This window comes from Eriocheir sinensis, chromosome 29 (assembly GCF_024679095.1).
Source record: "Eriocheir sinensis breed Jianghai 21 chromosome 29, ASM2467909v1, whole genome shotgun sequence".
In the NCBI taxonomy this organism is placed as follows: Eukaryota; Metazoa; Arthropoda; class Malacostraca; order Decapoda; family Varunidae; genus Eriocheir; species Eriocheir sinensis.
In genome coordinates this window covers 4821177-4834312 of record NC_066537.1, presented here as the reverse complement: position 1 = coordinate 4834312, position 13136 = coordinate 4821177, and the positions used below count along the sequence as shown (strand labels likewise).

Below are 13136 nucleotides of genomic sequence, written 5' to 3'. Positions count from 1 at the left end.
GTTTAGGTAGAAAAATTGACATTCCTGAGTGCATTTTTCTGCTGTCAAAACGAAAAACTGCGACTTATTATCCCAGTTTTCGATTTGACTGTCTCAGAATGTGGACGTTTCAGCAGATGGAGGGAACGTCCGCCCCCGCCCCCCCCCTCCCCCTGGGTACGGCCCCATCTGGGCACACCGCGGCGCTGGCTGGAGGCCGCGCCGCGTCAGCTGTTCCGCGTCAACAAACACCTCGCCTATTGCGTCACCGCCAGAAGATTGCCTTTATCCGCGTCGCCTGGGAATGGGATTACACGTGGACGTCACTAGCTGAAAGAATCACCATCGGCCGCCGTGATAAGAGTGGCAGGTGAGTGTGTGTGTGAGAAAACTGTGTGTGGTGAAGGATTTGGGGTGCGTGATATCCGGGTAGTAGTAGTAGTAGTAGTAGTTAGAAAAGTAGCCTAGTAGTAGTAATAGTAGTAGTAGTAGTAGCAGTACATTTTGTTTTCCTTCTTTCTGGTTTTCTTTCTTTTTCCTTTTTTCCTTCGTACTCACTTATTCCCCTCCGCATCTTTATTCTAATCTCTCCCTCTCCCTTCCTGTTTTTCCTTCCCTTGCAGAAATCGCGACAGAAACAATTATCTAATAGTAAAAAAAATAGCCCTAATCCTTATAGCAAGATGGGTGTAATTCTAGAGTAATACAACCACTAGCTATCTATGAGTAAAAACAAATTGACCTTAATCGGTATAGCAAGATGGGTGTAATTCTAGAGTAATACAGCCACTTGCTATCTATGAGTAAAAACAAATTGACCTTAATCGGTATAGCAAGATGGGTGTAATTCTAGAGTAATACAGCCACTAGCTATCTATGAGTAAAAACAAATTGACCTTAATCAGTATAGCAAGATGGGTGTAATTCTAGAGTAATACAACCATTAACTATCTATGAGTAAAAACAAATTGACCTTAATCGGTATAGCAAGATGGGTGTAATTCTAGAGTAATACAGCCACTAGCTATCTATGAGTAAAAACAAATTGATCTTAATCGGTATAGCAAGATGGGTGTAATTCTAGAGTAATACAACCACTTGCTATCTATGAGTAAAAACAAATTGACCTTAATCGGTATAGCAAGATGGGTGTAATTCTAGAGTAATACAGCCATTAGCTATCTATGAGTAAAAACAAATTGACCTTAATCGGTATAGCAAGATGGGTGTAATTCTAGAGTAATACAGCCACTTGCTATCTATGAGTAAAAACAAATTGACCTTAATCGGTATAGCAAGATGGGTGTAATTCTAGAGTAATACAGCCATTAGCTATCTATGAGTAAAAACAAATTGACCTTAATCAGTATAGCAAGATGGGTGTAATTCTAGAGTAATACAACCATTAGCTATCTATGAGTAAAAACAAATTGACCTTAATCGGTATAGCAAGATGGGTGTAATTCTAGAGTAATACAGCCACCAGCTATCTATGAGTAAAAACAAATTGACCTTAATCGGTATAGCAAGATGGGTGTAATTCTAGAGTAATACAGCCACCAGCTATCTATGAGTAAAAACAAATTGACCTTAATTGGTATAGCAAGATGGGTGTAATTCTAGAGTAATACAGCCATTAGCTATCTATGAGTAAAAACAAATTGACCTTAATCGGTATAGCAAGATGGGTGTAATTCTAGAGTAATACAGCCATTAGCTATCTATGAGTAAAAACAAATTGACCTTAATCAGTATAGCAAGATGGGTGTAATTCTAGAGTAATACAACCATTAGCTATCTATGAGTAAAAACAAATTGACCTTAATCGGTATAGCAAGATGGGTGTAATTCTAGAGTAATACAGCCATTAGCTATCTATGAGTAAAAACAAATTGACCTTAATCGGTATAGCAAGATGGGTGTAATTCTAGAGTAATACAGCCATTAGCTATCTATGAGTAAAAACAAATTGACCTTAATCGGTATAGCAAGATGGGTGTAATTCTAGAGTAATACAGCCATTAGATATCTATGAGTAAAAACAAATTGACCTTAATCGGTATAGCAAGATGGGTGTAATTCTAGAGTAATACAGCCACCAGCTATCTATGAGTAAAAAGAAATTGACCTTAATCGGTATAGCAAGATGGGTGTAATTCTAGAGTAATACAGCCACCAGCTATCTATGAGTAAAAACAAATTGACCTTAATCGGTATAGCAAGATGGGTGTAATTCTAGAGTAATACAGCCACCAGCTATCTATGAGTAAAAACAAATTGACCTTAATCAGTATAGCAAGATGGGTGTAATTCTAGAGTAATACAGCCACCAGCTATCTATGAGTAAAAACAAATTGACCTTAATCAGTATAGCAAGATGGGTGTAATTCTAGAGTAATACAACCATTAGCTATCTATGAGTAAAAACAAATTGACCTTAATCGGTATAGCAAGATGGGTGTAATTCTAGAGTAATACAACCATTAGCTATCTATGAGTAAAAACAAATTGACCTTAATCGGTATAGCAAGATGGGTGTAATTCTAGAGTAATACAGCCATTAGCTATCTATGAGTAAAAACAAATTGACCTTAATCGGTATAGCAAGATGGGTGTAATTCTTGAGTAATACCATAAATTCATCAGTGGCAGCAGGAGTTATTTTTATACTATCAGCAGTGGTATTTTATCTAGACTTGCACCCGACTCATGACACCAGTTGACACTAATATTTTTCCTGGTAACTGATAACCGACTTGATAACCATTTCCCTGAGGTTTGAACAAGTAATTATGTTGTGAAAGGTTGATGTTTAAGTGTGATAGGTTACTTTTATGACTGTTATTTTGGTTATTCATCTTAATTTAGTATACACCGATAATCTAAATATTTCATGAGTTGACCAGTCATAATTTTAATTTATACACATCATCAATCTCTGTTTCCTAATTTATGATGCTCGCTTTCTATCTCTGTCTCTCCATATATCTTCATTCCTTTTTGTTCCCTGGTCAGCTCCTTCTCCATATCTTTCTCATTCACACATTAGAATATCCTCATCGCTGTCTGTTTCCCAATCCATGATGTTTGCTTTCTGCCTCTCCTTCTCCATGTTATACCAAGCATCATTCTCTCCATTAATTTCTGTATACATATTAATTTCCCCTAATCTTTTATAAGGCGACTAATTTCTGAGCCATATTTTAAAGGATTAACTGAACACTGACTAACCTATTATTTCCTTCTTGCCTTGGCAGCTGAACTTCTGGTGTCATCAAGAACCCTGACACCAGAGCTTCAACACCAGAGCCGATACTTTTCGCCTTAGAGCAGCTTCACAACATGGCAGTCGGCAGCACCCCAGGACGACGGAACAGGGAGGCCGCCACCGGTGCTAAGATTTCTGCCAAAGTGACGTTTCTACCCTATGAGTCTCTCCAAGGTGAGTCGTCATAAGAGCAATCATTTTTCAGTTAAGTATTCAAGGCTTAAAAATATCTGGCTACCTGAAATTGACCTCTCTTTTGGCTACTCTTTACTTTTATCTTTTATAGGAGTGGCTAGTAATGGGCTTTTTTTTGTACTCTTTTTTATTGCCCTTGATGTAAAAAAAAAAACTACATAACTACCTACCTAACTAATGGTATACTTAACTTAACCAAACCTAACCCAACCCATATAATAGATTAGTCGTCATAAAATCGTACAGGTAATCATTCTTCAGTTCAGTATCCATGGCTTAACAGTAAAAAAAATATAGATTAATTTACTGTATCCTCACTGAATTGAATATGAGGCTAATCGCTGCCTAATTTAACCTAACCTAACCTAACTTAATGTGTGTGGATGTGAGTGTACTGTGTGTCGTTTTCTGTGTATGTGTGTGTGCGAAAATACCACATGGACACCAACTCATTCTTGTGCCACTTTCTCAGGTAAGACGAGGCTAATTGCTACCTAATCCTCCCCTAACCTAACCTAACAATGTGTGTGGATGTGAGTGTACCTGTGTGTCCTTTTCTGTGTATGTGTGTGTGCCAAAATACCATGTGGACACCAACTCATTATTGTGCCACTTTTCAGGTAAGACGAGGCTAATATGAGGCTAATTGCTGCCTAATCCTCCCCTAACCTAACTTAATGTGTGTGGATGTGAGAGTATGTGTGTGTCGTTTTCTGTGTATGTGTGTGTGCCAAAATACCACGTGGACACCAACTCATTATTGTACCACTTTTTCAGGTAAGACGAGGGAGAGGCTGCAAGGCGTTCACTCCCTGGTGGTGGCCCTTCTGCCCGTGGTGGCTGCCAAGAGGGGCTTCGCAGGGCTGCACGTCACAGTCACGGCCAAGGGAGGAAGTCTGCCGGCCACTCTCGTCCTGGATAAGCATGTGAAGGAGAATGTGGCTGTTGTGTCCAGAGGTATGTATAGGGACACAACACAACTTCAGGCACACAGCACTACTCGAAAACACATAACATAATTTAAAACCTGTACAGCTAACCTCATCATCACCCAACACAACTTTCCTTGACCACATCCTCATTTAACTCACCTCAACCTACTGGAACTAAGGGCCGCTTTCACAGTCACTTTGTTTGTTTTGATCGTTACCAATGGCGGGGATCGATGCTGTAATTTTCCACGTGAAACTGGCCTGTGGGGTAGTGGCGGCTGCAGAGGAAGCGACAGGTGTTGAGAGTGTGTGGCAAGGTGCGGGGCTAGGCTAACCCCGCAGCCGCCACTATCGCATTGGCCAGTTTAACGTATAAATACTATAGCGGCGATCCCCACCATTGGTAATGATCAAAACAAACAAAACAACTGTGAAAGCGGCCCTTAACCTCCTCAACCTCAACCTAACAAACCTATGTCATTCTTAACTTCATCTTCTTCAACCTCAATCTAACCTGACTAACCTATCTGAACAAACCCTTTCATCTCTCATCATCACCTCAACTAGGTCGATTTTCCTCTTCTTACAGGCGACCACTTGTGTGAGGCGCTGAGTGAGGGAGAGGAGATCACCATAACCGCTGGCTGTCCGTCCCTGTTCGCCGAGTCCATGTCCTTCAACCTCCTATCCGGGGTGGGTGCCGGGGGAGTGCCAGGCCTCACACAGCACCTAAAAGACCAGCTCATTCACAGCGGACTTGTCACTCGGCGTGGGATGTGCGTCGTCCTTCAGTACTTAACCCAGGAGGTGACTTTGAGGGTGGAGGAGGTGAGGATGTACGGCATGGAGGCGGAGGCAACAACAGACACACCCTTCCGTTGCCTTCCCCAAACCCGAGTGTGTGTTCAGACCGAGGAAGAGAATGCCAAAGTCCCTCACCCGGAAGTTACGTTTGAGGACATTGGTGGATACGAGAGCGAGATCGAGAGCATGTGTCAACAGATAGACGCCTTGTTCACCTCCGAGGGGTCAAAACACAGCGTTCCTCGGGGCATGCTGATCAGCGGGCCGCCGGGGTGTGGGAAATCGCTGATCGGACGAGCCCTGCAAGCCAAGTATGGGAGAGCGTTTCTGACGGTTCCACTGGAGGAGGTGAAGAGCAAGTACGTGGGTGAGACGGAGCAGAACCTGATGCGGTACTTCTCTGAGGCTGCCAAGAGGTGTGTGTGTGTTTATATCTTGTCGCTTATTGGATGTCCATGTATGGTTTAGGCGTCTATAGGCAATATTAATGATTTGAGGAGAGGTTATGAGCAGGAACGTTGGTGAATTAGTATCTTGGAGGCTGCTAGAAGATATTTTTATGGTATGTTGCTTATTAAACTCCAATATTGTAAGGTTAAGTTGTCTGTTAGCAATGTTTGGTTGATTTAAGAAGAGGTGGAGGGCAGGTACACTAGGATCAGTAAAGTAAATAAGGTGAATAATAATAAAATGAATAAGGTAATGGTAAATAAAGTGCGTATAAGTGTTTAGGTGATTGACGATTAGTTGAAGGTGTACCAGGAACTTTTTATGTAGGACTTATGTTAATACTATTTCGACTTGCCTCCACTGTAAAAATAAATTAGATAAATAAACTTAAATATATTAATCATGAACAAACTTGCAGGTCATAAAAACATATCAATAAATAATAAAATAAATGAAATAAATAATCAGACAAATATATTAATCATGAACAAACTATCAGGTCATAAAAACATATCAATAAATAATAAAATAAATGAAATAAATAATCAGACAAATATATTAATCGTAAACAAACTTCCAGGTCGCCATGTCTGCTGTTCCTGGATGACCTTGACCTCCTGTGTGGCTCCCGGGACAAGGGCGGCGGCACTGGGGTGGTGACGGCACTGCTGCACCTACTCGACGGCACCATTGGCACTGCTGAGGGTAACCATAATTAAGTTCCACAACCACCACCACCACTATTGCTCTACCTAACAGACATATCTGCTTCCTTATTAATGAGACTTTCTATACAACAAAGTGAGGTCATTCTTTGTTGATTTATACCATGAGGTGCTGGCTATCATGTGTTTGAAGATACCCTAAACTTAACCTAACATAACCTACCAAAACCCAAACAGTTACTATAGGCCTTGACTCAGAAAATTCATATATGCTTCTTTGATAATGAGACTTTCTATACAACAAAGTGAGGTCATTCTTTGTTGATTTATACCATGAGGTGCTGGCTATCATGTGTTTGAAGATACCCTAAACTTAACCTAACATACCCTATCAAAACCCAAACAGTTACTATAGGCCTTGACTCAGAAAATTCATATATGCTTCTTTCATAATGAGACTTTCTATACAACAAAGTGAGGTCATTCTTTGTTGATTTATACCATGAGGTGCTGGCTATCATGTGTTTGAAGATACCCTAAACTTAACCTAACATAACCTACCAAAACCAAAACAAACACTATAGGTCTTGACTCAGAAAATTCATATATGCTTCCTTTATAATGAGACTTTCTATACAACAAAGTGAGGTCATTCTTTGTTGATTTATACCATGAGGTGCTGGCTATCATGTGTTTGAAGATACCCTAAACTTAACCTAACATACCCTATCAAAACCCAAACAGTTACTATAGGCCTTGACTCAGAAAATTCATATATGCTTCTTTGATAATGAGACTTTCTATACAACAAAGTGAGGTCATTCTTTGTTGATTTATACCATGAGGTGCTGGCTATCATGTGTTTGAAGATACCCTAAACTTAACCTAACATAACCTAACAAAACCAAAACAAACACTATGGGTCTTGACTCAGAAAATTCATATATGCCTCCTTTATAATGAGACTTTCTATACAAAAAAGTGAGGTCATTCTTTGTTGATTTATACCATGAGGTGCTGGCTATCATGTGTTTGAAGATACCCTAAACTTAACCTAACATAACCTACCAAAACCAAAACAAACACTATGGGTCTTGACTCAGAAAATTCATATATGTTTCATTGATAATGAGACTTTCTACCTCCACCACCATCATCACAAAACCTCCTTCATCACCTCTCCTCACCTTAGCAAACCTCCTTCACCACCAACATTATCATTGCCTGCACCGTTACTGACCCCTCCCTCTCCATCACCTCCCAACCCTTCTCTAACACCTTCTTTTTAATACAGTCGTCCCTCAAATAGTACGGTTTCCAATAGTTTGGTTTCAGTTTTATGTGGATTTTCATAGAAGATTTTTTTAGGATTTTTGAATTTCCTGACAAGCAGGAAATTTAAAAATCCTGAAAAGATCTTCCATGACAATCCGTATAAAACCGAAACCGAACTATTGGAAACCCTACTATTTGAGGTACGACTGTATTTTGATGCTTGAATTTATCTTTCCATAACTTGCAATCTTCACCACCATCACCATCACCTCCTCCAGCCATCACCTCCAGTACCATTTCCTCTCCTAACCTCCCCAACCACCACCGACACCACCACCACCACTACTATCCGGTACATCCCTGTGGTGTTGATCCTCGTCGCTTCTGCAGGAGTGATGGTGATTGCCACAGCCACCAGACCCCAATCGCTGGATGCTGCGCTTCGTCGCCCCGGTCGGCTCTCCTACGATGTGTGTCTGGCCGCCCCGGGACCCCAGGACAGGCGGGCCATCCTCCACAACCTTCTCAAGGGGTCTGTTCATTTGCCTTGTGTTTTTGTTGGGCTGTTTTTGTTGTATAGAAAGTCTCATTAGTAAGGAAGCATATATGAATTTTCTGAGTCAAGACCTGTAGTAACTGTTTGAGGTTTGGTTATGTTATGTTTAGGTTATCTTCAAACACATGATAGCCAGCACCTTATGGCATAAATCAACAAAGAATGACCTCACTCTGTTGTATAGAAAGCCTCATTAGTAAGGAAGCAGATATGAATTTTTGAAGTCAAGGCCTATAGTAACTGTTTGAGTTTTGATAGGTTATGTTAGGTTAAGTTTAGGGTATCTTCAAACACATGATAGCCAGCACCTTATGGTATAAATCAACAAAGAAAAACCTCACTTTGTTGTATAGAAAGTCTCATTAGTAAGGAAGCATATATGAATTTTCTGAGTCAAGACCTATAGTGTTTGTTTTGGTTTTGGTAGGTTATGTTAGGTTAAGTTTAGGGTATCTTCAAACACATGATAGCCAGCACCTTATGGTATGAATCAACAAAGAAAAACCTCACTTTGTTGTATAGAAAGTCTCATTATAAAGGAAGCATATATGAATTTTCTGAGTCAAGACCTATAGTGTTTGTTTTGGTTTTGATAGGGTATGTTAGGTTAAGTTTAGGGTATCTTCAAACACATGATAGCCAGCACCTTATGGTATAAATCAACAAAGAATGACCTCACTTTGTTGTATAGAAAGTCTCATTATAAAGGAAGCATATATGAATTTTCTGAGTCAAGACCTATAGTGTTTGTTTTGGTTTTGGTAGGTTATGTTAGGTTAAGTTTAGGGTATCTTCAAACACATGATAGCCAGCACCTTATGGTATAAATCAACAAAGAATGACCTCACTTTGTTGTATAGAAAGTCTCATTATAAAGGAAGCATATATGAATTTTCTGAGTCAAGACTTATAGTGTTTGTTTTGGTTTTGATAGGGTATGTTAGGTTAAGTTTAGGGTATCTTCAAACACATGATAGCCAGCACCTTATGGTATAAATCAACAAAGAAAAACCTCACTTTGTTGTATAGAAAGTCTCATTATAAAGGAAGCATTTATGAATTTTCTGAGTCAAGACCTATAGTGTTTGTTTTGGTTTTGGTAGGTTATGTTAGGTTAAGTTTAGGGTATCTTCAAACACATGATAGCCAGCACCTTATGGTATAAATCAACAGAGAATGACCTCACTTTGTTGTATAGAAAGTCTCATTATAAAGGAAGCATATATATCTGTACTAAGTTAACAAGATTGATAATATATAAACAGCCTCACCCTAATCTTTGCAGTGCTCCGAGTGACATGAGCCAGGACGAGTTGGTGTCTCTGGCTGACATGACCCACGGCTATCTTGGCGGAGACCTGCGCAGCGTGGTGGTGGCGGCAGTGACGGAGGCCGGCCGATGTCCCCTTGCCTGGCCCCATGTGGAGACCGCCCTTGCACACACACGCCCAGCACTCGTAAAGGACGCTGTCTCGGCAACCTCGGGCGTAAGAGAACTGCTACTGCGTTTGTGTGTGTGTGTGTGTTTCTGGTCTGATGGGGGAGGTGTGAAGATTCCTATAGGCCTTTTTTTCTCTTTTTTTTTATATGGCAGGAGGCAACTTTAGGGGCATTAACAAAACAAAAACAAAAGGAAAAGGAAATGGTGTATATGTAGTGCTGTCCATCATTGCCATTCCTGATCAAAGTCTCTCATATCTCTGGCTATACTGCACCTCATATAATAGTTTCCCATAAGCCTTACACACATCTCTGCTCTAGATTAACTTTACTTCAATATTAATTTTATCCCTATTCACACATTATTGGCATTCCTGATCAGGTTCTCTCATATCTCTGGCTATACTGCACCTCTTCTAATAGTTTCCCATAAGCCCTACACTCATCACTGTTCTAAATTAACTATTCCATATTAACTTTACTTCTTCTATATTAACTTTGTGCCTCTCCGTACATCATTGCCATTCTACATCAAGCTGCCTCACACCTCAGGCTATACTGCACCTCACATAATAGTTCCCCATAGGCCCTACACACATTACTGTTCTAGATTAACTTTACACCTATAGTGACTTTGTACCTTTTCATACATCATTGCCATTCCAGATCAAGCTCTCCCACATCTCTGGCTACACTGCCCTCAAGACCAAGCTTCAGGAGGCTGTGAGGCTGACACTAAACCATGCCTCCGTCTTCAAGAGCTGCGGCTTCTCGGCCCCGTCAAGGTTCCTGCTGTTTGGGCCGCCGGGCTGTGGCAAGTCGGCCCTCGTCTTGGCCCTCGCGGCGGAGTTCCACCTCAATGTTATCCCTGTGAAGAGGTCGACGGTCCTGGGGAAGTATTTTGGAGAATCCGAGCAGAACCTAGCCAAGATATTCCAGCAGGTAAGCAGGATAATGTAACTATAGTGAAACCAAATTGTCGAGTCCGTTTTGGCGTTGGCTCCTGCGGGTCCATTTCTCCCCTCTGCTCTGCCACACAGTCCCAACACCTATTTTTTCCTCTCATACGTTACCTATACCTTACATATGAGAGGAAGAGATAGGTGTTGGGACTGTGTGGCAGAGAGGGAGGAAAGGACCCACGGGAGCCTACGCCAGACAGGCCTCGACATATTTGGAAGACTAGAGCAGGGTCTTATTCATGTATAGTCTATCCTCTCCCATTCTTGAGGGTAGACAATTCCTACTAATAACTAACTAACAGCACTATTAACTCCCTTTACTCATCATCCGTTCCTCTTTCACACAGGCGGGTGAGTCAGCTCCCTGCGTCATCCACTTTGAGAATTTCGAGGGGCTTGCCGGAGGAAGGAGGGGTGGTCGAGAGGGTGGCGGGTCAGATGCCGAGAGCCGCGTTGTCAACCACCTCAAAGTACAGCTGGATGGCATCGTGCAGAGCGAGGGAGTGTTCGTGTTTGCCGAGACTAATCGACCGGACCTCCTGAACAAGGTAAGATATTTTAACCGGCGTCTTTTTACCTTTGTCTATTATGGGAGTGGCGGGATTGTTTTTTCTACACTTTTTTGTTGCCCTTGAGCCGTCCTTTGTTGTTAAAAAAAAAAAAAAAAAAAAAAAAAAAAAAAAAAATAATTCAACGCTAAGAACGCCAACTCCACATCCCTGTAACAAACACCAACTCCACACCTCTGTAACAAACGCTTGTCTTTCAGGATGTCATTCGTCCCGGCCGCTTCCACGAGTACCATTACGTGAATCTCCCATCGGCCGAGGACAGGCGGTGCATTCTCGAGGACAACCTGCCGCCCCTCGCCCTCACAGGGGAGGTGACACTCAACGCCTTTGTCAAGCAGACGGAGCAGTTGACGGCAGCAGAGGTGGGTGTGGAGACTTGACAGAACTCTTTATACAAGTCTCTGGATTATATATTCTTGGGTTAATTTTATAGTCTAAGCAAACACAAAGATGAGGATGAACAGAAGTGCTTTTTTTGCTTTGATATGTTTCTGCCCTTGAGATGATTCCATTACTGTAGAAAAAAACAAGAAAAAAGCATCTATACGTGGTTTTACTGATGGCAGCTTCACTTAACACATCATATCACACTTCAGAAATCTCACTTCACACATCTTACATCACACTAAAAATCTCGCTTCATACCTCACCTCACATCACACTTCAGAAATCTCACATCACACATCTTACTTCACACTAAAAATCTCACTTCACACCTCACCTCACACTTTCTCTAGTATATTTATAGCGTATTTATTCTCAAGTATTTTCATGGCTGGGTAAATTTATATATGCTGGGTGTGGCAGGAGATGTAACTTGGCTGATAAGGTTTGGTGTTGGAGACTCGACAGAACTCTTATTAATAAATGTTTACTTTCTATATGTTTCAGTAGTATATGAATTGCATGCCTATAAGTGGTTTCATAGCTGGGTAAATTTATATATAGGGTTTTATTATGTTCTATTTGAGGAACGACTGTACATGAATTGCGTGCCTATAAGTAGTTTCATAGCTGGGTAAATTTATATATAGGGTTTTATTATGTTCTATTTGAGGAACGACTGTATGTGAATTGCGTGCCTATAAGTAGTTTCATAGGTGGGTAAATTTATATAGAGAGTTTTAACATGTTCTATTTGTTCTGGTGCTAAAACTTCTTTGGGTACTAAAATGTATAGGACGTAAGAGTGTATATTTATTGTGTATTCATAAATCAGTATATCAGAGTATAACAAAATTGCTCCCATACAGACTTTGGTCATAAAATACATAACCTTTTAATACAGACTCTGCAATGGGAAGTACAAGTTACAGAAGAGTACATCAGATCAAAACAATATTGCCCACACACAGACCCTCCCATATACATCTTGGTTATAAAATCATTCCCCCTAATATAGATTCTGCAGTATTTAGAGGAGGCAAGAACAGGTTACAGAAGAGTATAAAGTCCCACATCAGACTAACACAACATTGCTCAAACACACACTTATAAAACACATCTTTCCACACAGATTCTGCAGCTTTGTGAGGAGGCGAGACTGGTGACCGACAGGGAAGGGATTGACGAGACAGCTCCCACTCACACCACCTCTCTGCCCTCCAACCCCACAGCCTCATCCAGCAGCCTACAGGAGGTGGTTGAGGCTGCAGCCATCCCCAACACATCCCTCAAACTGCTGCAGAAGTATGAGAGCTTTGCCAGACTGTATTGCTCGGATTCTTAGCTAAGGCGTTTGATTTGGTTTGGTTTACCATAAAACAGCAGACATTTTCTTCTCCAAGCTTTAATATAATTTTATACCATGTTTTTGTATTGAATGATCAAATAAATTCCTACTTTCCAGCAATGTATATATTGAAATGCCATAAAACAGCTGACAATTTTTTCTCCTCCTCCAAACTTTCTAAGCCATTAATATTTCCCTCCAAGTCATAAGGCAGATCATGTCTCGTAACCTATTTTATAAGCACTACATCTACTCGTGTCTCTAATACTGTAAAGCACCAAGAGGCTGAGAAGGGAGGGTCATGCC

The 13136-nt window shown here is 40.8% G+C and overlaps 1 protein-coding gene and 1 long non-coding RNA gene across 2 annotated transcripts; one reads left to right on the top strand and one right to left on the bottom strand.

Annotated features, from left to right (window-relative positions):
• The first annotated feature begins 181 nt into the window (after positions 1 to 181).
• LOC127004823 (nuclear valosin-containing protein-like) lies at positions 182 to 12946 on the top strand. Its single transcript, XM_050873002.1, has 11 exons — positions 182 to 349; positions 3237 to 3421; positions 4220 to 4399; positions 4964 to 5594; positions 6209 to 6333; positions 7959 to 8100; positions 9410 to 9611; positions 10231 to 10506; positions 10874 to 11074; positions 11296 to 11460; positions 12615 to 12946. Exons 2-11 carry the CDS (start codon positions 3322 to 3324, stop codon positions 12825 to 12827), a joined length of 2235 nt encoding a protein of 744 aa, XP_050728959.1. The 5' UTR covers positions 182 to 349; positions 3237 to 3321; the 3' UTR covers positions 12828 to 12946.
• On the bottom strand, positions 8107 to 9397 carry LOC127004828 (uncharacterized). Its single transcript, XR_007758029.1, has 3 exons — positions 9137 to 9397; positions 8630 to 8967; positions 8107 to 8460 (listed from the first exon to the last, which is right to left on the bottom strand). It is a non-coding gene; the product is annotated as an uncharacterized LOC127004828 (long non-coding RNA).
• Positions 12947 to 13136: the final 190 nt, after the last annotated feature.

Excerpts from the sequence above, each read along its gene's own strand:
- LOC127004823 (XM_050873002.1), top strand. The coding sequence starts at position 3,322 with ATGGCAGTCGGCAGCACCCCAGGACGACGGAACAGGGAGGCCGCCACC. Across the intron at positions 9,612-10,230 it reads CTGTCTCGGCAACCTCGGGC|ATCAAGCTCTCCCACATCTC; the intron begins GTAAGAGAACTG and ends TTGCCATTCCAG. Across the intron at positions 11,461-12,614 it reads AGCAGTTGACGGCAGCAGAG|ATTCTGCAGCTTTGTGAGGA; the intron begins GTGGGTGTGGAG and ends CTTTCCACACAG.